Raw genomic sequence first — 25,981 nt, forward strand, 5'->3', positions numbered from 1 at the left:
TTCCCTGCTCCTCCGCATGCAGCCAGCTGGGTTTCCTTGGGCTAGTCACAGTCCTGTTAGAACTCTTTGCACATGGCAGTTCTCTTAGAGCTCTCTCAGCCCCCCACCTCCCTCACAGGGTGTCTGTCGTGGGGAGAGGACAGCGATCGTAAGCCGCTTTGAGACTCCCTTCAGGTAGTGAAAAATGGGGTATTAGGAAAAAAAACAACTCTTTTTTCAGGGGTGGTGTTGAATCCAGACCTTAGACATGGCCAGAGAAACACCCAGGGGGTTTCCGTTCTCTTCTCCCTTCAGAGGAGCTGGGGAGAGGAGAGTTGTGTCTGTTTGTGCGACTCTCTCTGTGTGTTTCCCCGCTGTCACTTCCCTCCTCCCAGGCCCTCTTATGTTTTTTTCCTGCTCCGCCCAGCCGCTGAACCTTTCGCAACCAGCCACGGCCTCTGCCTGCAGCCCTTTGCTCAGAACAGTTCCTCTAATGTTTCTCCGCAGCCCGGAGGGACGGAAGCCGATGCCAAGGGGCACGGGAGGGCGGCAGTGCCCAGCGAACCTGGCTGGAACCCGGGGCCTCTCTCTGGCACTATGCGGCTGGCCGGCACCTCCCTGATCACTTCTCTGATCCTCGCCACAGCCGGCGTGGTCCAGCCAGGACTCCAGTGCCAGCAGCCAGGTGGGTGCCTGTGGGACCTGGCAGGGGAGGGCCAGGGAGGGAAGAGGCAGTGCGGGGTAAGGTGAGCCGCGTGGGGACCAAAGCCCCCCAACTTTGAGTTTAGGCGAATGGGGTCTGAACTCGCTAAGACCGACGGGGGAAAGGATCTTGAGGTTGCAGTAGAGAGCTCAAAGAATACGCGAACCCAGCACGCTGCAGCAGTGAAAAAAGCCAAACTCTTGCATTACTGGTTATTAGGAAAGGGGCCGCTCTTGTCCTGCCCCTGCGCAGATCTCTGGAGTGGCCTCGCTTGGAACACCATGTACAGTTCTGGTCACCGCATCGCAAAAAGGATACTGCGGAGCCGGACAAAGTGCAGACGAAGGAAACCGGGTTGATTGAGGGGGCTGCGGCACCTTCCCTCGGAGGAAAAGCTGAAGAGCCGGAGACTTTTCAGTGGAGAAAAGAGACAGCTACGGGGAGACATGAGGGAGGTCTGGAGAATTCTGCATGGGGTGGAAGGAGTGGAGGTAATTCTGCCTCTCGCCAAAGACGGGAACTCGAGGGTGTCCGATCAGGCTGATGGGCAGTAGGTGAAAGGAAATAGCACTTCACACAGGGAGTGGCTCGAAGGTGGAATGCCCTGCCAGATGATGTAGTGATGGCCACAGGAATGAACAGCTTTCAAAGGAGAAAAGGGAGACTTGAGGAGGATAAATCTACCAGAGGCTAACAGCTGTGGTGACTGAGGGGAGCTTCCCCATTGAGAGGCACTAAGTTTGAATCCTGGAGCCAGGAAACAACATCAGGGGAAGGCCTCGGCCTCCGTGCCCTCTTGTTGGCTCTCCAGAGGGACTGGCTGGCCCATGTGTGAGGCAGGAGGCAGGAGGCTGGACTGGAGGGACCCTCCCTGGTCTGACCCAGCAGGGCTCTCCTGTGTCCTTATGAGGGGAAGGCCTCGGCCTCCCTGCCCTGTTGCTGGCCCTGCAGAGGGACTGGCTGGCCCCTGGGTGAGGCAGGAGGCTGGACTGGAGGGACCCTCCCTGGTCTGACCCAGCAGGGCTCTCCTGTGTCCTTAGGAGGGGAAGGCCTCGGCCTCCCTGCCCTGTTGCTGGCCCTGCAGAGGGACTGGCTGGCCCCTGGGTGAGGCAGGAGGCTGGACTGGAGGGACCCTCCCTGGTCTGACCCAGCAGGGCTCTCCTGTGTCCTTATGAGGGGAAGGCCTCGGCCTCCCTGCCCTGTTGCTGGCCCTGCAGAGGGACTGGCTGGCCCCTGGGTGAGGCAGGAGGCTGGACTGGAGGGACCCTCCCTGGTCTGACCCAGCAGGGCTCTCCTGTGTCCTTAGGAGGGGAAGGCCTCGGCCTCCCTGCCCTGTTGCTGGCCCTGCAGAGGGACTGGCTGGCCCCTGTGTGAAGCAGGACGCTCTCCCTAGATTTCATCCCCTGGGCTCATAACCCTCAGAGAGTTTTGGTGGGTTAGGCTGGGAGATAGAAAGAGTAGTAGTGACAGTATGGTTCTGTTGGTGGAGTGGTTAACAGCGGTGACTTCTAATCTGGAGAGCCAGGTTTGATCCCCCTCTCTTCCACACGCAGCCTGTCACAGTCCTTGCACAGCGGTTCTCTCAGAGCTCTCTCAGCTGGAGAGCCAGTTTGGTGTAGTGGTTAGGAGTGCGGACTTCTAATCCGGCTTGACAGGTTCGATTCTGCGCTCCCCAACATGCAGCCAGCTGGGTGACCTTGGGCTCGCCACGGCACCGATAAAACAGTTCTGACTGAGCAGTGATATGAGGGCTCTCTCAGCCTCACCTCCCTCACAGGGTGTCTGTTGTGGGGAGAGGAAAGGGAAGGCGACTGTAAGCCACTCTGAGACTCCTTCGGGTAGAGAATAGCAGCATATAAGAACCAACTCTTCTTCTTCTTCTTCAGTAATCTCAGGGTTCTCTCAGCCTCCCCTCCCTCACAGGGTGTCTGTTGTGGGGAGAGGAAAGGGAAGGTGACTGTAAGCCGCTTTGAGACTCCTTTGGGTAGGGAAAAGCGGCATATAAGAACCAACCCTTCTTCTTCTTCTGCTCCACCTGCCTCCCTGGGTGTCTGTTGTGGGGAGAGGAAGGGAAGGTGCTTGTAAGCTGCTTGGGGACTCCTTTGCGTAGTGAAAAGCAGGGTACAAAAAACAATTCTTCTGCTTCTGCATTTCACAGCTTGGGGTGGGGGAGACAACAACTGGTGGGTTAGAGAAGGGTAACTGGATCTCGAAGTGATGGTGTTTGCACTTGGACTGGACACCAACTCACCCACCTACCCACTTTGGGCACAGAATCTCAGTTTTATGCAGCCTTTCCGCATAGCACTTTGTCCATCTGTCCATCCATCTGTCCATCCATCTGTCTAAAGAAGAGAGGCATTCTCTAGCTATGTAGCTAAAGAAGAGGCTTTATGTCTGTCTATCGAAGAAAAGGACAAAATACAAGCCCTAAATATCAAAGCGGCTTGCTTTGGCACGCAATCACAAGAAGGAAAATTAGCAATGCCTTGTGGTTGTTGTTACCGCTGACCCAAAGCCACTGGAGTTTTGTTAATTGAGATCCGCTGATGGACTGTTGCCAAGGTGTTATTTTGTGACTGTGTTATATGTTCAGACTGTTCCATGTATTACCCCTGCAATGTTGCATATGAGCCGCCTTGAGCCGAAGGGGAGGGCTAAGAGGGCAAGGGATCTATGCTCCCTCTTCTCACTCCTCTGAGTAGATGTTTTTGGGGGGAGGAGTTGGGGGGCTGCATACCACCGTATCTCTTTAGGAGTCTGATTTTACTGTATCTTTATGTCCGGAGTTTTAACAGGGTTTAATAGGGTTTTATATGGACAAATTGCAACCCGCCATGAGCTGGTTCTGGGAATTGCGGGTAATGTCTAATAAATCAATCAAAATAAATCAAATAAATGTTTTCAAATGCCTCAACAGAGCAAGCTAAAAGACATACACATGCATTTTAACACCCCCTGGTGTTAGACAGCAGTTAGCTTGCATCATCTTGACCCCTCTTTCCGTCCCTCCAGAGGTAGGGATGGGGGATTGGGGAGTTTGGAGGTATGTACTGCCATGTTGTTCTGTTTTTATTGCGATTCTGTTGTCCATTTTAATGGGGTTTTAGCGGGGCTTTTATTGGATGTCTAACACACCACGAGCCGGTCTCAAGAGTGGCAGGAAATAAACTGGATGGATGGATGGATGGATGGATGGATGGATGAGTAGAGGGAGGGAGGGAGGGAGGGAGGGAGGGAGGGAGGGAGGGAGGGAGGGAGAGATGGATGGATGGATAGATGGATGAGTAGAGGGAGGGAGGGAGGGAAGGAGGGAGAGATGGATGGATGGATGAGTAGAGGGAGGGAGGGAGGGAGGGAGGGAGGGAGGGAGGGAGGGAGGGAGGGAGATGGATGGATGGATGGATGGATGGATGGATGGATGGATGGATGGATGGATGGATGGATGGATGGATGGATGGATAGATGGATAGATGGATAGATGGATAGATGGATAGATGGATAGATGGATAGATAGATAGATAGATAGATAGATAGATAGATAGATAGATAGATAGATAGATAGATAGATAGATAGATAGATAGATAGATAGATAGAAAATCCCAGCAGTATTCCAGAGGAAAAGTCCCACTGCATTAGACTGGCGTCAGGTCTAAATACAGGTCTTGAAAGCAGAGTATGGTAGCTTCTGTTTGCAGGCAGCTGGAAACGTCAGCTGACGCAGGGGAAATTTGCACTGATGGTTTCCTTATCAGATGGATTCTGTAAAGGGGGGGTCTGTTGTTTTTCTCCTCCGGAATATTGCTGGGATTCTCTAGAATGCACATGCACGTCTTTTAGCTTCCTCCGTTGAGGCTTTTGTCAACACTGCAAGGAAGGCATTGGACAGCGTATCTACGAAACGAGAATATGCCGGCCTCTTGTTTGCCCGCGGAGCACAACGGCATGAAAAAGGAAGAGCAACGTGACTTATATCGTGGGGAAAACCCAAGAGTTGAATTCGAAGAGAGAGTGCCTTTCGGTTTTCTTCCAAACGACTCTGCCTGATTTTCAAACTATGGGATGCACTGTGCACAGTAAAATATTTCGGGACTCAGGGCTTGAGGATATATTTAGAGAGCCCATGTGTGTGTAATGCGAGGCATTTTGTACTTTGATAAGTTTGTGTTGTTGCGACTGCGTGCCAAATAGTGCCGCTTTGATATATGAAGGTACTTGTTTGTATTTCCAGTACCAATCCACTGTATTTTGCGTTATATCTAAAAAGAGGGGCATTCTCTCTGTCTAAAGAAGCAGGGCATTCTCTTAGCTATAGCTAGCTATCTAAACAAGAGATATTCTGTCTGTCCATCATTTATCAATCGTCTATCTACTGTCTGCCAAGAAGCATTTCTCTAGAATTGAAGGGACCTCCAGGGTCATCAAGTCCAACCCCCTACACAATGCAGGAAATTCACAACGACCCGCCTATCACATTGACCAAAATTCCATTCTTTCTTTCTTTCTTTCTTTCTTTCTTTCTTTCTTTCTTTCTTTCTTTCTTTCTTTCTTTCTTTCTTTCTTTCTTTCTTTCTTTCTTTCTTTCTTTCTTTCTTTCAGTGGCCTAAAATCTGAAATCTGAGTCCAGGGGCTCCTTTAAGACCAACAAAGTTTTATTTAAGGTATCAGTGTTCGTTTGAACACGCATTTTGTCAGATGCATAGAATGCTTTGTCTTCTCATAGTCATTTTCTTCTTGTCTCTGTCTGTCTGTCTGTCTGTCTGTCTGTCAAGAGCCATTTTTCTATTGAGGCATCTTTGCTTTAGGATGCTTTGGGCTGATCCTGCGTTGAGCAGGGGGTTGGACTAGATGGCCTCTATGGGCCCTTCCAACTCTATGATTCTATGATTCTATCCTGTCCTGCATTGAGTAGGGGTGGGACTAGAATTCCTTGTATTGCCTAACTCTCCAAATCTCTCTCTCTCGCTGTTTGGTGTAGTGGTTAGGAGTGTGGACTTCTAATCTGGTGAGCCAGGTTTGATTCCCCGCTCCCCCACATGCAGCCAGCTGGGTGACCTTGGGCTTGCCAGGGCACTGATAAAGCTGTTCTGACCGAGCAGTGATATCAGGGCTCTCTCAGCCTCACCCACCTCACAGGGTGTCCGTTGTGGGGAGAGGAAAGGGAAGGCGACTGTAAGGTGCTTTGAGACTCCTTCGGGTAGAGAAAAGCGGCATATAAGAACCAACTCTTCTTCTTCTTCAGTGATCTCAGGGCTCTCTCAGCCTCACCTCCCTCACAGGGTGTCTGTTGTGGGGAGAGGAAAGGGAAGGCGACTGTAAGCCGCTTTGAGCCTCCTTCGGGTAGAGAAAAGTGGCATATAAGAACCAACTCTTCTTCTTCTTCAGTGATCTCAGGGCAATCTCAGCCTCACCTCCCTCACAGGGTGTCTGTTGTGGGGAGAGGAAAGGGAAGGCGACTGTAAGCCGCTTTGAGACTCCTTCGGGTAGAGAAAAGCGGCATATAAGAACCAGCTCTTCTTCTTCTTAAATAAGAGTTGTCCTGTCTATCAAAGAGGCGATCCCCGGTTCAGTCCCTGGCGTGTCCAGCTGAAAGGATCAAGCAACCGGTGCTGTGAAAGACCCCGTCCGAGACCCAGAGATCTGCTGCCAGCAGAGTGGGCAATCCTGGCTTGGAGAAACAAATAAAGGATTCTGACTCCATCTTAATGCAGTTAAGGCTGCCTTGAATCTTAACTCGCAGACCCAACGCCCAGGCAGGGCCTCCGGGTCGAGCAGCACACAGCGAAAGACGGTTCCTCTGGCAGATTTTTCTCTTTCTTTGGAAGTGAAACTGCTGATTCTCTGCTGGCACCAACTTTCGGCCTGCCGAGATCAACAGGAACCCTGCACCTGCTGCCCTTTTCGGAATGCCGAGGCCGGATTGAGTAAGAACAGCCAGGGTTGCCAGCCTCCAGGTGGGGCCTGGAGATCCTGAATTACCGCTGACCTCCACACCACAGAGAGATCAGCTCCCCTGGATAGAATGGCTGATTTGGAGGGTGATTTCTGTGGCCTTATACACCACCAAAGTCCCTCCCTTCCCCTAAAGAGCCAGCTTAGCATAGTGGTTAGGAGTGCGGACTTCTAATCTGGCGAGCTGGGTTTGATTCCCCGCTCCCCCACATGCAGCCAGCTGGGTGACCTTGGGCTCCCCACAGCACTGATAGAGCTGTTCTCACCGAGCAAAGGATGATGGATGCAGCCTCCCATCATGCTTTGCTCCGTCCGGAAGCAAAGCATGATGGGAGGATGCATCTGTCGGACTCACCGCGGGAAGCAGGTTGAGAATCTCAGCCCTTGATCCTACTGTTCTGGGGCCTCTATCGCTTCCCCTTCTTCCCCCCCCCCAAATGTCCTGAATGTAATAATAAAAATAAAACAACCTGGGTTATTGTGTAACAACGCTCCTCTGGAAGACTGCTTAAAAAACGAACGAAACAGCGAAACAGCGTTGTAACGTGATCGCCCCTTTTCTAAAAAAGAAAAGGCAGATTTTTAGGGAGGGGGGAGGGCGATGAGGAAAGGGACATGCCCAAACCACTCAGAATGGTGAGCGTGGGGGGGAAAACCCCAAATACATGCATTTCCGCATTGGACAGCCCTGAATGAGATTCCGCCTTGACAGATGAAATAGCTGTAACCAGGAACTTCTAAAATGCTTGGCGATTCAGGACTGCCCCTGAATTTTAAAAAAGCGGATTTTAATGCCGAAACGGATGGAAAAGTCGGCCCTTTAAAAATGCAGATCTGAACAACATTGCTAGTGCGGAAACGGTCTTTGTATAGGGCAGGGATGCTCTTTGTGTTTTGGTGGAGGGCACAGTGGGAGGGCTTCTGGAGTTCTGGCCCTGCTGGTGGACCTCCTGACGGCTCCTGGGTTTTGGCCACTGTGTGACATCTACCTCAGGGGTAGTCAACCTGTGGTCCTCCAGATGTCCATGGACTACAATTCCCATGAGCCCCTGCCAGCAGATGCTGGCAGGGGCTCATGGGAATTGTAGTCCATGGACATCTGGAGGACCACAGGTTGACTACCCCTGATCTACCTGATCCTTTTAACTGGCGATTGAGCCCAGGAACTTCTGCCTACAAAGCAGAGGCTCTACCACTGAGCCCTGGCCCCTATCCAGACTGGCAGTGGCTCTCCAAGTTTCCAGGCAGAGGTCTTTCCAGCCGGCACTCTGCCGTTGAGCCACAGCCCCTCCTCCGCTTAAACATGCATGCTGCGGAACATGTGCCATGCGCCTCTCTCCTGCGTCACCAATTAACCTGACACAGCCCCAGTAATTCAGAAGGGCTTCCATCGCACCGGGTGTGACAGCCAGGGAAGCTGACCACCTGCTAGTTCATTTTGCCCCGAAAAGAAGCCGCGTCCCGTCCGTCATTGGGATTAGCAGAGAGCTGTCATTTCTCCTCGCCCAGGGACCCGCTGTTCTTGGCAAGGCACCCAGCACAGGGCCGACGCAGGAGGGATCGGGGTCATGGAATATTTGCTCTGGGCTGTTGACATTTCACAAAACTCCAGTTTTTGGAAGCACAAACCAAGGAGGGGCGTGTTTGGGTTGCTTCAAGAGACAGTCCTTCTAGCCCGCCCCACCCCCGTGATCTTTATATGCTTCCCACTTCCGAAAAGGCAGAATATTTCGATAGAATTGCACATCAAGGAAAAGGAATCCCGGGACCCACGGCATGCAGTGTGGAAGGAGACGTTGTCCTCCCTCTTGCATATTTGGGGTTGCCAACTTGCAGGGAAGGCCTGGAGATTCCCTGGACTCCTGGGATGACGGAGCTCAGTTCCCCTGGAGAAAATGGCTCCTTTGGATGGTTTACTTTATGGACTCCGTTGAGGCCCTTTCCCTCTCCAAATCTCACCCTCTCTGAGGCTCCACCCCCAAATCCCCAGGAATTTCCTAGTTTAGAGTTGGTTACCATATATCTTGAACAAAGCAGCTGGGCAGGAGCCTGAGGAAAGGGATTGTACAGTCAGTGCAATTCAACTCTGGCATTCACTGCCACTAGATGTCGGTTGCCAGTTACCTTCATCACTGGATGTTGGCAGGGCCAGATTAAGATCTGCGGATCCCCTGTGAGCCATAGAATCCTAGAATCATAGAGTTGGAAGCGACCTCAGGGGTCATCTAGTCCAACCCCCTGCACTATGCAGGACACTCACAACCCTCTCGCTCATCCACTGTCACCTGCCAACCCCTTGAGCCTTCACAGAATCAGCCTCTCCGTCAGATGGCTCTCCAGCCTCTGTTTAAAAATCTCCAAAGATGGAGAACCCACCACCTCCTGAGGAAGCCAGTTCCACTGAGAAACCACTCTGACTGTCAGGAACTTCTTCCGGATGTTTAGACGGAATTTCTTTTGAATTCTTTTCATCCCATTGGTTCTGATCCGTCCCTCTGGGGCAATATGTGGTTCTTTAACATGCCACCTCTGGCCCTTCGACATGCCACCTCTGGTGGGGCCTGTGCTTGGCAGGGATTTCTGCACTCAAAAGGCACCTTAGGTTGTCCGCTCTATGATTTAACCATAGAGTTGTTATAAGTCCTAGAATGTCCCATGGCGTCACTTCCTGCTTTTACAGGAAGTGACACCATATGCCAGCACACTAACCCCCACTCCCTAATTACTCTTGGGTGGCTGGTTGTGGACTATATGTTGGAGGCATTTCCCTTTTGGGGGGGGATAAATTCTCCACTTTTGCTCTCTATGGAGCCCACTGGAGCCTTCTCCAACACCAGAATTCAAACAAATCGATTCTTCTCTTGTCCAATTTTTTCCATCGTCCAATTTTCACAGCCATAAGTGACCACTGGAAATATGATCAATCTAACTAATCTACATTTGGGAGTCAGGCTCATATCCTTGCTTTCCCATGTTCGGTTCAATTCTTGAACGCATTTCATCTCTTCACCTTCAACTGTTATTGTGACGTGTCTGTTTTTTTTGCAGTGGTGGTTATTTTTGTCATTTTAGTGTTTAAGAAAAGGCCAGATTTCTTGCTTACTTCATTGACCTTTATAATCAGCTCTCCTTTGCTTCTGACTGGAGGGTGGAGATTATTTTCTATTCCTTCCCCCCAATCTTAATTCCAGTGTTTGATCCTTTGAGTTCAACCTCTCTCATATGATTTTAGCACTCAAGGGGGAAGGGGGAAAGAATCCAAAGTTGGCACACTCCTTTCTCTTTTTGGAACCAGCGATTTTTAAATTTGACTCTCGAAAGCTCTCTTATGTCCTTGGCGCTTGGGGAGGGGGTAACAGTGGGATTTCTGGATTTCTGGCCCTCCTGGTAGACCTCCTGGTGGTCCTTGGGTTTGGGCCACTGTGTGGCCCAGAGTGTGGGTTGGTTGGGCCATTTCCCTGACGCAACATGGCTTCTCTTATGCTCATATGTTTGGGGGCAGGGATGCTCTGTCTTCGGGTGGTTGGGAGGGACACAGTGGAGGCCTTCTGGAGTTCTGGCCTTGCTGGTGGACCTCCTGATGGCCCCTGGGCTTTGGCCACTGTGGGACACAGAGTGTTGGGCTGGATGGTCCATTGGCCTAATCCAACATGTCTTCTCGTGATGTTCTTGGTGCTTGGAGGCCACAGTGGGAGGGCTTCTGGAGTTCTAGTCCCACAGATGGCCCCTGGAGTTTGGCCACTGTGTGACCCAGAGTGTTGGGCTGGATGAGCCATTGGCGTGATCCAAAATGGCTTCCCTTATGCTCATATGAGGATGGAACCAGCCACAAGGCGTTAGGAAGCGAGGTTATGCATCACTCTCACAGCCCCTTTTTCAACATTTCAGACAGAAGCTCTGCCTTAAGACGGTGGCTTTTGCTCTGCACAGGCCACCAGAAGCCCTGAAGGGGACTGTTCTCACCTGACCCTGCCCTTTTCCTAAATACGCTCCACAGAAGGAGCTAGCAGGTGCTACAACACTCCTGAGCAATCCATCGCGGGATCCAGAGCTAGGGAAAAGGTGGCCAGTTGGCCTTTCTACAAGAGGTGCCATCACCTCTGCTCCCCTTCACCCACCTGGCAAATATTGACTAAGTTCACCTTGGCCTTTTGAGGGAGGTATCCTAGCAACGTGGCAGGACTTGGCCGAGGGACATCTGCTGGGTGGAAAGACCTCAGGCCTCTCCAAGGGCGAAAACGTTTTCCTTGACGTTCGTGGTACCCGGGATACCACTGTGCACACATGCCAAGCGTTCCTGTTTACCAGATGCTCATCCCTGCCCGTTCATAATTTCTGCTTTGCTTATTTTTGACTTTGGGGAAATATGATTTCGAGCGTGAGCGTGGGCTGTTGCTCTTTAGGGTCAGAGGTGCCCAACTCCAGAACAGCTACAAGCAGGTGATACTACAAAGGAAGAAGATACACTTCTGTGTAGGAGGGTGTGTGAACGTGACCCTGGGATGCTTGTAGACTGTCAGATCAATATGAGCAGACAGTGTGAAGTGGTGGGAAAGAGGGCACATGCAGTCTTGGGCTGTATGTATCAACAGGGGCATCACGTCAATAATTGCCAGATGTCACAGCCCCGCATTGGTCAGACCTCACCTGGAGTCCTGTGTGCAGTTCTGGAGGATGTGGACAAAAGGACGTGGCCAAAATTTGAGAGGGGGAAGAGGAGAGTGACACGGATGACACGGCTGGGGGACCAAGCCCTGTGAGGAAAGGCTGAGGGACTTGGGAAACGTTCAGCCTTGGAGAAGAAGAGATTGAGAGGGGACAGGATGGCTCTCTTGAAGGATCTGAAAGGTTGTCACTTGGAGGATGGCAGGGAAAGATTCCACCCCCCCCCCCAAGGCAGCCATTTTCTCCAGGGGAACTGATCTCTTTAGTCTGGAGATGAGCTGTAATTCCAGGGGATCCCCAGGTCCCGCCTGGAGCCTGGCATCCCTCACTGGACGTGTGTTGACATGCTAACTCCCCCCAGGTTTCAATGATCCAAATACTGACTTCGATTCTCTCTTTTTTCTCATTGGCAGCAGCTGTCCCACCTGACACAGTGATCTGCCCGCCAGGGACAAACATTACCCTGCCCTGCCTGGAGGGGGAGCTAGAGAACACCACGACGGTGCACTGGGGGTTAAAAGGACAGAATATAATTTCGCCTTCGGGGAGGCTAGTGGTGGATGGCTCCCATCTTCTCCTGCGATCCGTCTACTACAACGATTCCGGCTTGTATAGTTGCCAAGCGGGTGGCCGCGTCCTCCGTTCCGTGCGCCTGCAGGTCGAAGGTGAGAGGGCGTGGGGGTGGCCGGTTTCGTCCAGCCAAATCTCTGCTGGGACCTCTTCCCTTCCTCCTTCGTCATGTCTTCGGCCACGGCTCTCCCCCCCCCCCCCCCCAATCCCTGAAAATGTGGGCAGAGTTTAAGATCCGAAGCACAAAACAGTTTTACTCTGAAGAGGAATAGCTTTGGATAGAAAGGAATGAGAGAGAGAGAAAGATATTCCTAACTGTCTAACTGTGGTCCGCAGCCATTCAGTCTGTTAGTTCTGGAGGCAAGCAGGGAGGAACTGTGCCCAAAGGGTCAGGAAGTCTCCCGTGGAACCAATTAAGGCACTGGAGGACAGTGTTGGAAAATGTCCAGGGAGTTCCTATTCTGTGATGTGATGTTATCCGTTCATTCGTGTCCGACCCTCGGCGATTCTATAGGAAAGTTTTCTCCATTCTAACTATGCTAAATTCAGATCTCCTCCGATGCCCCCTGCAGGACATTCTTTTTACACCGTTGAATCATGTACATTGCAGATCTGGCAGATTCCAACAGAATAAAGTCTACCTTTCGGGATGTGAGATGCATTTATATATAAATGTGAATGAATGAATGAATGAATGAATGAATGAATGAATGAACTTGTCTTTCCCACACGTGACGGTTTCTCCCATTTCCAGAGCCTCCCGAGACACCACATTTCACCTGTTTCCGCCGGAGCTTCACCAAGGATATCCTCTGCGAGTGGAAACCGTCCCGCCAGCTGTCTTCTTGCACCAAAGCCAAGCTCTGGGTGGGAAAGGGGTAAGTGTATCATGGTGAGGAGAAGGGGCACCTTGAAGACCGACAGTTTTATTCAAGGGATAATAAGCTTTTGTGTGAACATACACTGCCATTGTGTCAGAGGTAGCAAGTCTACAAACCAAAGAGACTCCTTTGTCGGGATTCCACTTTCCAGTTGGGATCTCCTGTTTCTACAACTCGTCTCCAGACTGAAGAGACCAGTTCCCCTGGAGAAAAGGGCCGCTTGGGAGGGGGGACTGAGGGATGCCAGCCTCCAGGTGGGGCCTGGGGATCTCCTGGAATTCCAGCTCATCTCCAGACTACAGAGGCTCAGTTCCCCTGGAGGAAAGGGCTGCTTGGGAGGGGGGACTGAGGGATGCCATCCTCCAGGTGGGACCTGGGGATCTCCTGGAATTATAGTTCATCTCCAAATGACAGAGATCAGTTCCCCTGGAGAAAAGGGCTGCTTGGGAGGGGGGACTCCATAACATGAGACTCCACCCCAAATCCCACCCACTCCTGGCTCCACCCCCAAAATCTCCAGCTGTTTCCCAACCCAACCGCCGGCAACCCTAATTATGGCCACTGATGTCCCCCACCTCCCCAACCGCCCCAAAGCCCTGGCCTCGATAGATCTAGGAATTTCCCAACCCAAAACTAGCCACTGTCTTCCTTGAGGACCTTTTTTTGTCACCATGCTCAAACACCCAGAATTATCCAAGAACAGAGAGATGGTGGGGAAGGAGAATTTCATTGATTGATTGATTGATTGATTGATTGATTGATTGATTGATTGATTGATTGATTGATTGATTGATTGATTGATTGATTGATTGCCACTCCTGGACCGAGCTGACTTGTAGTGGTTTACAATAAAAGCCCCCAATAAAACAGTAGATAAAATTACAGAACACAACCCCTTGGCAGCTATAAGCTGCACACTCATAAGGGACTTGCATTTCTGGCCCTGCGGTCAACCAAATACCTGGCAGAAAATCTCCATCTTGCCAACCCTGCAGAGCTGTGACAGCTGCAAAAGGGCCCTTGGCTCTTCCAGGAGCTCGATCCACCATGTCGGGGCCAGAACCAAAAAGGTCCTCGCCCTGGATGAGGCCAGGCACACCTCCCATGAGCTGAGGACCACCAACAGATTTGAACCTACAGAGCGAAGAGTCCTGGGGGGGGGGGGCATAAGGAGAGAGGTGGTCCCTCGGATCTTCCTCCTATAACTCTGGCCTGGGCTAACCGGGCGTCTCCTTCTCCTCCTTCTGCTCTTAGGCTCATGGGAGGGAACCAAACGGAGCAGCAGTGCCGCTATTACAGTAAATCCCAGAAATTCTCTTGTCGCATCGCCCAGAGTCACTTCAACGAAGACACCTCCCTCCGGGTGACTATGTGTGTCGCCAACGCAGCAGGCACTGCTACAAGTGACCCAAAATACTACAGTCCCAGCAGCCTGGGTGCGTGCTTCTATTAATTCGGATGGGAGAGGGAGGGGGGAGGGGGAGGAGGGAGAGGGAGGGAGGGGCAGGGGCAGGGGGAGGGGCAAGGGCAGGGGGGAGGGCGGGAGGGGAGGGGGAGGGGAGGGGAGGGGGAGAGAGGGAGGGAGAGGGAGAGGGAGGAGGGAGGGAGGAGGGAGGAGGGGAGGGGGAGGGCGGGAAGGGGAGAGGGAGAGGGAGAGGGAGAGGGAGAGGGAGAGGGAGAGGGAGAGGGAGAGGGACCGGACGGCCTCCTTCCCTGGGATTATTCTCTGCATCTTTTCATGTTTCATATTCTCAGCTACAATCTGACTGCAACAGGGGCTGATTCAGCACTTGCTTTGTTTTTTCCGTTGTGGATCCTGCTGAATTCAGATTAATTTGAACTCGGTTCTTCCTCTACCCCCCCCCTCCATTGAAACAGAAAGTGTTCCACATTTGATTGGGAAATCTCAGAGTGGGGAGGGGAGCCAAGCACCTCAGGAGCCTCTTTCTTTCTTTTCTTGAAGGGGGTGGGGGATTGGAGACAGCAGAGAAGGGGGGAATAAATCCAAGAGGCAAATCTCTGCCGAGAGAAGTTCAGGCTTCTGAAGTGCAGTCACTTTAAGGGAAGCCTTGTAAACAGGAACCAGGAAGTCTTTGAACTGACACCCTGGCCAATCAGGGAAGTCTGATTTGCTACCAGGCATAAAGAAGGGAGTCAATTCACAAAAAGCAAAAATCTGCACACTTACTGATGGCGATTTTTCAAATATCGAGGGTTATAGCCACTTCTGGATATTGCGGGGGAAAGGTAGGGTCACTCCGGATCAATCACGCATGCTGCTGAGGGAAAATTTTAAGTGCCCAAAATCAAAGTGCAAATCGAATTCGGTACAGATGGCAGGGATTTGTTAGAGCTGGCAGTGGGTAAAAAGCCCTGTGCAGACTATACACAGGAAGCACCCAGAATGCAACCAGGAAGGCTGTAACCAGGAAGCTCCCAGAATGCAGTCCGGACACAAGCAGCCAAAGTAGTAATAGAGATCATAATAACGACATCTATAAAAACAATCAATAACCAGAATCGTCATATCCAAATATTCATTTTAAAATATTCTAAAATCAGATTAAGTTTAAACGGCCTTTAATTTTCCAGTGGTGCCAAGTGCAGTGAAAGCTTGGCTGACGTTTTGGGCAGAATTTCGGTGTCCTTCTTGGCCACAACCGGACGCCTGGCGGAACAGCTGTATTTTACAGGCCCTGCGGAACTGTTCCAAGTCCTGCAGGCCCAGATCTCTCCAAGCGAGAATGTTCCACCAAGCTGGGGCCAGGGCAGAAAAGGCCCTGAACCCAATCAAGCCACTTTGACATCCTTGGGGCCGGGGATAATGAACAGGTGGCCCTGCTGGTATGAAGGTCCCAGCCTGTTTAGGCCTTTCTAGATTATAACCAAAACCCGGTCTGGTCTTCAGCCTGGAACTAGTGAGAGCAAAGGTCAAAAGTGGCCGCTGCATTCTAGAGCAGTCGAAGTTTCCAGAGCAGTTTCAAGGGCAGCCCCACATAGCATGAGTTGCAGTAGTCCAGTAACAGCTGATTGGCTTAAAACGTGGCATCAAATACCTTAGGTGTTTCAAAGCAGCTTACAGTCGCCTTCTCTTCCTCTCCCCGCAACAGACGCCCTGTGAGGGAGGGGAGGCTGAGAGAGCCCTGACATTGCTGCTCAGTGAGAACAGCTCTGTGAGGACTGTGACTGGCCCAAGGTCATCCAGCTGGTTCTAGGAGGAGGAGTAGGGCATCAAACCCAGTTCTCCAGAACAAGATTTGACTCCAGGGGCACCTTTAAGACCAGCAAAGATTAATTCTGCATATACTAGTTATTTATTTATTACATTTGTATACCGCTCTCTCCTGAGGCTCAGGGCGGTTTACATAAAGCAGGCAAACAACACAGATAACTCACTGGTTGAACAACGAAAGCTTCTAGCCAGAATTCAACTTTGATGGTCTTAAAGGTGCCCCAGGACTCTAACTTCGTTCTGTTGCATCAGGCCAACACAGTAACCCACCAGAACCAATTCCCCAGATTAGAGTAAACCAGCATGCCACGCCCGATCCCCGAAACTACCCCTCTACCAACCCCCACCCCCCGCCTGCAGAGGCCCACAACACTGTAGAGATGGTAAGAGCTACACAGGGTGGAATTTCCTCTTCTGTGCAATTTCCTCTTCTGTGCAATTCTTAAAGAAACAGGAACCTCCTCGAGGTCCTCCGGCACGTTCCCCTCGCCAAGCCTTTCTCCCACACCTGTCTCTTTCAGCGTCCCCGTCATCGTCTCTGCTGCTTCCGATGCACGTTTTCCCCAAAGGGCCAACTGCAGTTCTCTTAGAGCTTTTCTCACAACAGTTCTGTCAGGGCTCCCTCAAAGAGTTATAAAGCTGGAAGGGACCTCCAGGGTCATCTAGTCCAACCCCCCTGCACAATGCAGGAAGCCCCACCTACCTCACAGGGTGTCTGCTGTGGGGAGAGGAAAGGAAAGGTGCTTTGGGGCTCCTTCAGGTCATGAAAAGTGGGGTACCCAGAACCACTACCACCACCACCACCTCCTCCTCCTGCTGTTAAAATCTGGGGTAGGTCTAGGCAGGTTCTTTATCCCCACGGGAGTTCTTCTGAGAGGAGGGGTTTGCGGTCTCCCAGTCGCCTTTGGGCCTCTAGCCAGCGGCAACCATCTACCTGTGATTCCCTTTATTTCCGCTGTATCAGGGCCATTCCGTTTCCCCCTGTAGGTTCCTTCTGCTCCTAGGGGACTTCCATCTCTAGCCTGTCCCCTGCATTTCCTCCTGTTTGTGCAGTTTGTGCAGGGTTGTAATCCCTGCAACGACGGATTCCTCCATCTCTCGCAGAAGCTAAATCTTGTCAGCATTCTGCTGCAGACAGCTCCGACCCTTGAGCAGTTGGAATGTTTGTTGGCATTCCTTGGCCCTGTGTCGGCTGAGGCCAGGCAGGGAACAGTGCTGGAAGCGGAATGCAGTGCCTTTAGTCCGATGAGTCACGGTGTCTTCTTAACGTTCGATTACTGAAAATGCTGGAGATTTCCTGGTTGAGATTTTGGCCCTCGTTGAGCAAGCACCACCGAAACACACTCAGGCCTATTTAGAGTTGCCAACCTCCAGGTTTGGCCTGGACATCTTCAGGGATTACAACTAATCTCCCGACTAGACAGATCAGCTTGGCAGGAGGGTGAACTCTATGGCAGTGGGGACCAAACTGTGGCTCTCCAGATGTCCATGGACTACAATTCCCGTGAAAAACGGGTTATAAAACCCAAATCTTCTTCTTGTTGTGGGGAGAGGACGGGTATGTGATTGTAAGCCGTTCTGACACTCCTTCGGGTAGTAAAAAGCATTTCTTCCAGCTCTTAAAATTCCCATTTTCTCTGTATTTGGGAGATGAGCTGTAATTCCAGGGGATCCCAAGGTTCCACCTGGAGGCTGACAAAACTATGCAGAAACTGCACCGGGAGGAGTTATTTCTCTGTTCCTCAGGCACAGAATAGTCCACATCAGGGGTAGTCAAACTGCGGCCCTCCAGATGTCCATGGACTACAATTCCCAGGAGCCCCTGCCAGCGAATGCTGGCAGGGGCTCCTGGGAATTGTAGTCCATGGACATCTGGAGGGCCGCAGTTTGACTACCCCTGGTCCACATGAAGTAGGGAACACGGGGAAATAACTCCCCTTCCAGTGCTGTTTCTGTGGGGCTCTTTGCTAAATACAGCAGTTTGCAAAGTCATAGAAGCATACCGAGTGCCATAAATAAATCTCCCAAGCAGTATATTGCACCAAAAAGAAGAAGTAAATTTGCATTTATTCAAGTATTTCCAGTTCAGAAGAAGAGAGAAATAGCCTAATCCAAAGGGTACGTTCTGCATCACAAGTAACCAGCCTGTCCGGCGACACCTGTGTGGGAGTCTGAGGGCATTCTCTCTATAGAAGAGACCTGCAGAGAGGAAGGCCATGTGGAGGGAGGGAGAGGACAAAGGGAGAAAGGAGGAGGTCAGCAGTCAGCTCCCTGGTCAAGACAACGAGAGGCAGAGGAGAGAGCACCTATGACACACTTGGAGTGGCATAGCGCCCCCCGATGTCCAGGCATGCTGAGTAGTTTTTTTGGGGGGTGGGAGGCTTGAGGAGGGAAGCAGGAATTTTCCTCCCCCCACAGCAGCATTCCTAGTGCATTGGGCCCCCTCTTTTGAAAAAATGAAGTCCTTCTGCCCAGCCGCTAAGAGGCAGAATGGAATCCAGATTGGGTCCCACGAACCAGGATCCAGCTCTTTAAAAACCCAAATTTCCCCCTTGGCCCGAACTAAGCAGCAGTGGTTTCTAACAGCTGATTTCTTTCTACAACTTCCAACGTTTCGTCCTGCTGTTGTCTCCCCTTACAGTGAAGCCGGATCCACCGGAGAATGTCCTGGTGACGCCCGTGGAGAAGGCCCCCCGCAAGCTTCTTGTGACCTGGTGTTACCCCTCCTCGTGGGGCTCCAAGATCTACCACCTCCGGTTCCAGCTCCGCTACCGGGCAGAAGTTTTACAGTCCTACTCGGAGGTCTGAGGCTGTTTTTTCTATCGTGAGGCTGTGGTTCAGAGCTCAAAGTGAGATCAGGTGGGGTGGGACACTCTTTTGGGAAGACCTAACACATAGAATCATAGAATCATAGAATCATAGAATCATAGAGTTGGAAGGGACCATACAGGCCATCTAGTCCAACCCCCTGCTCAACGCAGGATCAGCCCTAAGCATCCTAAAGCATCCAAGAAAAGTGTGTATCCAACCTTTGCTTGAAGACTGCCAGTGAACACCCTCCAAGGTAACTTGAACACCCTCCAAGGTAAGGGTGTTAAAACCATCCAAAGATGTTTTTGGAGAGCCGCCGTGCTGGTCTGCATTAAAACTGTTAGATTTATATCCAAGAGCACCTTGAGAGACTAACAAGATGTCCAGGCTTTTGAGCAGGCAAGCTCCCTTCATCAGACACAAGTAGAAATGGAGATCTGAGTCCCTATCTCAGTTTCAAGGTGGGAGGGAGGGTGTTGTGCAAAGAATGCTTGCAAAGATGCAAATGTACAAAGCATACTTGATTAGAGCAGAGCAGAAGGGCTTGGGAGTATCCCAAGGATTATATAAGAAAACGTTCTGGCTTCTGTCTGTCTAGTTAGGAAGCTAAAGGTTGAGCTGCAAAATTATTTTTGTTTAAAATGCAAATATTTATTTTAATTACGTGTATATATACTGTGTAACACAATCAACAATAACGCATGGGATTGCTGATGAACAGAGACTAGACAGGTTTCAACCCCTAAGGGTCTTCCTCAATGGTCAAGTCAGTTAAAATGCACATACAGTATAAAACAGGGATTACTAACCAGCGGTCCATGGACCCCTGGGATTCTGCAGGAGCTCTGAAGGGGGTCCATAGGAGCTCTGAAATGGTGTGGTATGTGGGTGTCTGGGCTATCTTCTCAGCTCCTCCTCTTGAGGCAGAGCTGCCATAGTAGTAGTAAAGGCAGGGGGCAGGAACAAAAGGAGGGCTAAGGTGATGTCACTTCTGGGGGTGTGGTAGGGGGTGTGGCCAGCTGTCATCACTTTCAGGGACTCCTGCACAGTCAAAAGGTTGAAAAAGGCTGGTATAAAAATGTAACATTAGGGCTTGCTAGGTGGATAAAAAATCTATAAAGAGATGCTCCAATATGTTGTATACATGAATGTGTATACATGAATGTTGTATACATGGAGCCCACATTTTGAACTATTGTTCAAAGACCACCCCTCTTAGTGATTGAACCATAGAGTTGTTGTAAATCCTAGAGCGTCCCATGACATCACTTCCAGTTTTCACCAGAAGTGATATTACCTTGCCAGGGTGATACCAGTGATGGGGAGACAACTCCCTCCCTCTCCTGAAAGTCGTTCAAGTATTATTTGCACAATGAGGATGAGAACAATTTCTTTCTTTAAAAAAGCAGAAGGAAGAAAACTGGTGTTCCTTGGAGACTGTATTCTGCTGGCTTGTTCCTTTACAATTAGGGTTGCTAACATCAAATCTAAGGATTTGGAGCCTGGAGCCTGGAGTGGACAAGATTTGGGGAAGAGTACAATGCCATAGACATAGAGCATGGGTGGCCAGACTGTGGCTTTCCCAATGTCCACAGACTACAATTCCCATGAGACCCTGTCAGCATTCTGGGAGTTGTAGTCCATAGACATCAAAAGACCCACATTGTGGCCACCCCTGCCATTGGGGCCACCCTCCTAAGCTGCCATTTTGGCCAGGAGAACTGTTCTCTGTAGTCTGGATAGTGGGGCAACTGCTATTCAATCCCCAAAGGAAAAATGCTTCTAGTTAAGAGAAGTAATCCCTGCCCAGTGAAAAGAGAGACCGCTCTTAAAAGAGGTATGATACCTGGTCTGTTTATACAAAAGGATTTTGGGGACTTGGTTATATATTCCTGCCTTCTTGCTGTTGCTGTCAGAAAGCTGCAGGTCCCACCTGGAGGTTGGCAACACTACCCAGATCAACTCCTTCTGCCTATATTTGGGGAGGGGGAGGCACACGGGTGTATGAACTGCAGTGTGATGAACGGGAAACGATGGAGAGTTATCCTCAACAGGATTCTTTTGTTTCCAGGTTGATCTTCCATCAGAGGTCACTTCCTACGAGATCTATGATGCCTTGCAAAAAATCCCCCACCGGGTTCAGGTGCGAGCCAGCGAAGAATTCGACTATGGGACCTGGAGTGAGTGGAGCCGCGAAATTACTGGGACACCCTGGACAGGTGCGGAAAGCCCTCTGAATGGCCACGACCTCGCCAGCATTGGCCCTTGAGTTATTTGGTTCAGCAGAAAGGACACACAGACCGGAGGTCTTGGTGTCACGAACCGTAGGCCGGTCCGTTTGACCGGAAGAGGCCCCTTCGTAGAGAACTGCTACAAACACATGTGGTGCTAAGAAGTCAGTCTTTATTGAAGGGTTCCATAAGGTGAAACAGGACAAAGCAGAGCAGGCACAGGAAACATTGACAGAGAGAAGTATAGGTAGCCTCCTTGGGGGTATATACAGGGGGGGGGCAGTTTAGGCGGGACGATGGGTTCACATAGGAAAGACTTTTGATCCAAAAGGCACAAATCTTAGGAGACACTCAGTCTGCCCTGCCTGTTGTTTTCGGCAGTAAATTTCCAACACCTACTAGACAGACCAAGGACATGGGTAGATAAGAGAGAGTTCTCACAGTGGGGGAGAGAGGGTCTCTGCGAGCCATAAGCCTTTGTGAAGGAGGCGAGGAGAAAGGCCCAGAAAGGATGTTAGGAACGTCGCATCCAGGAGGGAGGGGAGGTAGGCAATTCTCAGCTAAACCTCTAACTCAACGCTCCCGAGAAGAACAGGAGGGCGGATATGACACTTGGGTTGCCAACTGACCAGGAACAGAAGCTTGGTTCACGCCTGACCCTTTAGCAGAAGGGTGAGATGTAGAAATATCCAAGGAAAACTGTTTCTGGGCAAGAAGGTAAACAGGAAGTCTAAACAGTCCAAGTAGTTCAGCAGTGGGAATGGGCTGCCTAAGGAGGTGGGGAGCTCCCCCTCACTGGCAATCTTTACGTAGCAGCTGGACAGAGTCTTAGCCTGGATGCTTGAGGCTGATCCTGCACTGAGCTAGATGGCCTGGATGACCCCTTCCAACTCTAGGATTCTAGGATTCATTGTAGCAGGTGATATTCAAATGAGTAGCTGTGTTGGTCTGAAGTACCACAATAAAATCAGAGTCCAGTAGCACCTTTAAGACCAACAAAGATTTATTCAAGGCGTGAGCTTTCGAGTGCAGGCACCCTTAGCAAATATATACACAGATGTAATAGAACTGATTTTTGTTATTTATTCCCTGTCATGTAAGACGATCATAGTCTGACGAAGGGTGCTTGCACTCGAAAGCTCATGCCTTAAATAAATCTTCGTTGGTCTTAAAGGTGCTACTGGACTCTCATTTTATTGTAGCAGGTGAAGCAGGACTTAGAACCATTCAGAAGTTACCAATCCTGAGGGGTGTAGTAGCTGGAGCATCAGACTAGGATTTGGAAACCCCAGGTTCAAATCCCCACTCTGCCATGGAAGCTGGATGGGTGGCCTCGGGCAAAGCACACCCTTTCGGCCTAACCCACCTTACAGGGTTGTTGTGAGAGGGAGGGGAGGGGCCATGGCTCAGTGGCTCTGCTTGGCGAGCAGAAGGTCCCAGGTTCAATCCCTGGCATCTCCAGTTTAAAATACCAGGCAGTGGGTGATGGGAAAAACCTCTAACCTGAGACTGTGGGGAGCTGCTGTCAGTCAGACCTTGATGGACCAAGAGTCTGGCTCTCTATAAGGCAGCTACACGCTGATTAGGGAGGGGCCATGACTCAGTGGAAGAGCCTCTGCTCAGCATGCAGAAGGTCCCCGGTTCGATCCCCGGCATCTCCAGTTAAAAGGACCAGGCAGGAGGTGATGGGAAAGACCTCCACCTGGGAGCAGATAAGACTTGATGGACGGAGGGTCTGATTCAGGATAACGGCACCTTCCTGTGTGGGAGAGGGGGAGATCATGCTAACATACCAGGGGTCACCACTGGGGAGAAAAGAGCACTATGAACCAAGTAAATAAGTTTGCCACCTCTCTTAGGATACTGACAGCTTCCGTTCAACCCTTCCTTTTTTCTGATTGGCCTTTCAGAACCCCCAGAGCCTGACTTGGAGACGATGGGCAGCCCAGAGGTAAGAAGCCATGGGGCAGGTGTGGGCTTCCTTCCAATATCTTCCTGCGAGTGCGGTCTCCCCTCTCTGCTTCCTTTCCCCGGGGAAGTCGACCTACCTCTTTCTGCCCTGGGGTGGGCAGGGGCTTGAACCTGAGGAGGGTGAGCAGCTCTCCTTGTTTCTCTCTGGGGATCTGATCAGCGTCCTCTCTGATTCCCCCTCCCCCTGCTGAGGGGAGCAATTCACATCCTGAACTGCTGGGATCTTTAAGATCTTTAGGATGCTTAGGGCTGATCCTGCGTTGAGCAGGGGGTTGGACTAGATGGCCTGTATGGCCCCTTCCAACTCTATGGTTCTATGATCCTGCGTTGAGCAGGGGGTTGGACTAGATGGCCTGTATGGCCCCTTCCAACTCTATGATTATATGATTCTATGATCTTAAGAAGGGCAACTACAACAGACTCCCCAATAGTCAAAAGATTTCCAGGGAAGAAACCCCACTTGGCCCTGATCTCTTCCTAAAGACATGGGATACCGGGGAGCTTATGGGAGGCTGCAGAGATCAGTTCCCCTGGAGGAAAGGGCTGCTTTGGAGGGTGGACTTAGGGATGCCAGCCTCCAGGAGGGACCTGGGGATCCCTTGGAATTACAGCTCATCCCCAGACAACAGAGATCAGCTCCCCTGGAGGAAAGGGCTGCTTGGGAGGGTGGATTCCCTTTGTAGGGTCCCTGCTCGCTCTGAATCCTGCTCACTCCCAGCTCTGCCCCCAAAGTCTCCTGGTATCCCCAAACCCACTAGTTGGGGGATAACATGTGGATTTTGTACTGCACATGACATGAGAGTGTTTTGCCTCCCAGAGTGTCAACTCAGCCTTTTTGCCTTGAAGGTCCTGGACGATTATAACGTCGTGGTCACCTGGAATTGGTCCACAATTCTTGTATTCCCCACCGACTCAGGGAAGCCGGCTGGTAAGCATCACTCCCGCCCGGGCTTTCCTCGCTTGAAGAGGCAGGGATCCGGCCCCCACTTGACCTATTAAATTTGTGAGGTGACCGTAGGCTGCTCTTTCAGCCTAGCCTACCTGACGGGGTTGTTGTGAAAACGGACAATAAAACGAAGGAGAGGGGAACGACACCTTCAACCCTGAGGTGGGGTCGAAATGGGATAAACGATATTTCTTATTTGTATAGAGTTTTCTCCACGCTTCCCGCACATGACTTTATGGTAAATCTAGCAACATCCCTGTGAGGGAAGCTATTCTTCATATCGCAGATGAGAACCTGAGGGGGACACGGGGATGCTGACAAAGTAATTAACCCAGCATGGTGTCGTGGCGAACAATCAGGGCTTCTAATCCGGCGATCCAGGTTTGATCCCCCAATCCTCCGCGTACCTGTGGAGGAGTTGGGAATCAAACCCACCTTGCCAGATTAGAAGCTGTTGCTCTTTACCGCTGCTCCAAGATTAAAGGTAAAGGTAAAGGTATCCCCTGTGCAAGCACCGGGTCATGTCTGACCCTTGGGGTGACACCCTCTAGCATTTTCCTGGCAGACTCAATACGGGGTGGTTTGCCAGTGCCTTCCCCAGTCATTACCGTTTACCCCCCCCAGCAGCAAGCTGGGTACTCATTTTACCGACCCCGGAAGGATGGAAGGCTGAGTCGACCTTGAGCCGGCTGCTAGGATCGAACTCCCAGCCTCATGGGCAAAGCTTTCAGACGGCTGCCTTACCACTCTGCGCCACAAGAGGCTCTTGCTCCAAGATTAAGATGGAAATTATATCATTGCCCTTAGAATTTTTTTTGGGGGGGGGGCATAGCCCTCACTGAGGGGGTGGGTATAGCCTGGGGGGGGTAAAGGCAGAGAGGTCAGCAGATTCAGGCGCTCGATGTCAGGCCTCAACCTTTGAACTTTATCTTTCTTTACACATTCAGAGAGGGGCTGGTACTCAATATGTACCGTTTGAATTTAGAGACACTCCCTTACTTTGGGCATTATTATTATTATTATTATTATTATTATTATTATTATTATTATTATTATTATTATTATTATTATTATTATTATTACTGGGGTTTGAATTATACACCACTACTCTCCATTCTCTAAAGTCCTTGATTGGGTAGGGGGAGAGTCGTATTTTCCGCCATGTTGGGAATTTTTAAAAGTCTTTTAGTGGGAGTTTTAATGGGGGATTTTAAGACTGCTGCTACCCGTCACGAGCCTATGTAGGGAGTGGCGGGAAATAGATTATTATTATTATTATTATTATAATTATTATTATTATTATTATTATTATTATTATTATAGATTTATTGCCCTCCACTCCCGGACAGGCAGGCTCGTGGTGGGTTACATACAAAGTTCAGAACAATAATACAATCCCCAATTAAATCCCCCATTAAAACCCGCTAAAATTGCAGAAAAATACATTGAAGATAAATTCAAGTGGGTAGCTGTGTTGATCTGAAGTACCAAAACAAAAATTGGGACCAACAGGGCCTTTAATACCAATAAAGATTTATTCAAGGCTCAGTTTTACATTGAAGATAAGAGAAAGAAAAAGAGGGGGAGAGAGAGAGAGAGAGAGAGAGAGAGAGAGAGAGAGCACACTGGGGCTCATCTCTGACTTGCTGCTCAATATCTGGAGTTTCTCTATACAAACCTTGATCAACTTTCTTACCCTTGAGAAACCCCTGAACTTCGAGAAACCCCAGAAGTGGCGCCATCGTGCAGAATAGGGTTCGTAAGCAGAGCTGTGGACACGCCCACACGTGGCCCCTCCCCTTCCCACCCCCTCCAGGCCCATCATTGGCCATTTTGGGACGGCGGGTGCGACATGTCCGTATAGGGTCATCTCACCCAATAAATGTTTAACACATTCTTAAAATATATTAAAAATCGATTAACCCCCACCCGTTTGGGCAACCCTGCCAGGGCCATCAAGAAACCCCAGGGTGGGTTCAGCCCAAGAGGAGGTCCAAGGATTGGCAAAGTTACTTCCCGGAGTTTGATGACCCCTTTGC

General features: G+C 50.6%; 1 protein-coding gene across 1 annotated transcript in view; it reads left to right on the forward strand.

Moving 5' to 3' along the window:
- The first annotated feature begins 397 nt into the window (after window positions 1-397).
- IL6R (interleukin 6 receptor) overlaps window positions 398-25,981 on the forward strand; it is a 29,643-nt gene continuing 4,059 nt past the window's right edge. Inside the window, exons 1-8 of the mRNA XM_077321739.1 lie at window positions 398-664; window positions 11,717-11,965; window positions 12,625-12,748; window positions 14,006-14,187; window positions 18,625-18,785; window positions 20,866-21,013; window positions 22,936-22,976; window positions 23,843-23,924. Coding sequence (XP_077177854.1) covers window positions 577-664; window positions 11,717-11,965; window positions 12,625-12,748; window positions 14,006-14,187; window positions 18,625-18,785; window positions 20,866-21,013; window positions 22,936-22,976; window positions 23,843-23,924 — 1,075 coding nt within the window. The 5' untranslated portion in view covers window positions 398-576. The remainder of the gene's footprint in view (window positions 665-11,716; window positions 11,966-12,624; window positions 12,749-14,005; window positions 14,188-18,624; window positions 18,786-20,865; window positions 21,014-22,935; window positions 22,977-23,842; window positions 23,925-25,981) is intronic.

This window comes from Paroedura picta, chromosome 1 (genome assembly GCF_049243985.1).
Source record: "Paroedura picta isolate Pp20150507F chromosome 1, Ppicta_v3.0, whole genome shotgun sequence".
In the NCBI taxonomy this organism is placed as follows: domain Eukaryota; kingdom Metazoa; phylum Chordata; class Lepidosauria; order Squamata; family Gekkonidae; genus Paroedura; species Paroedura picta.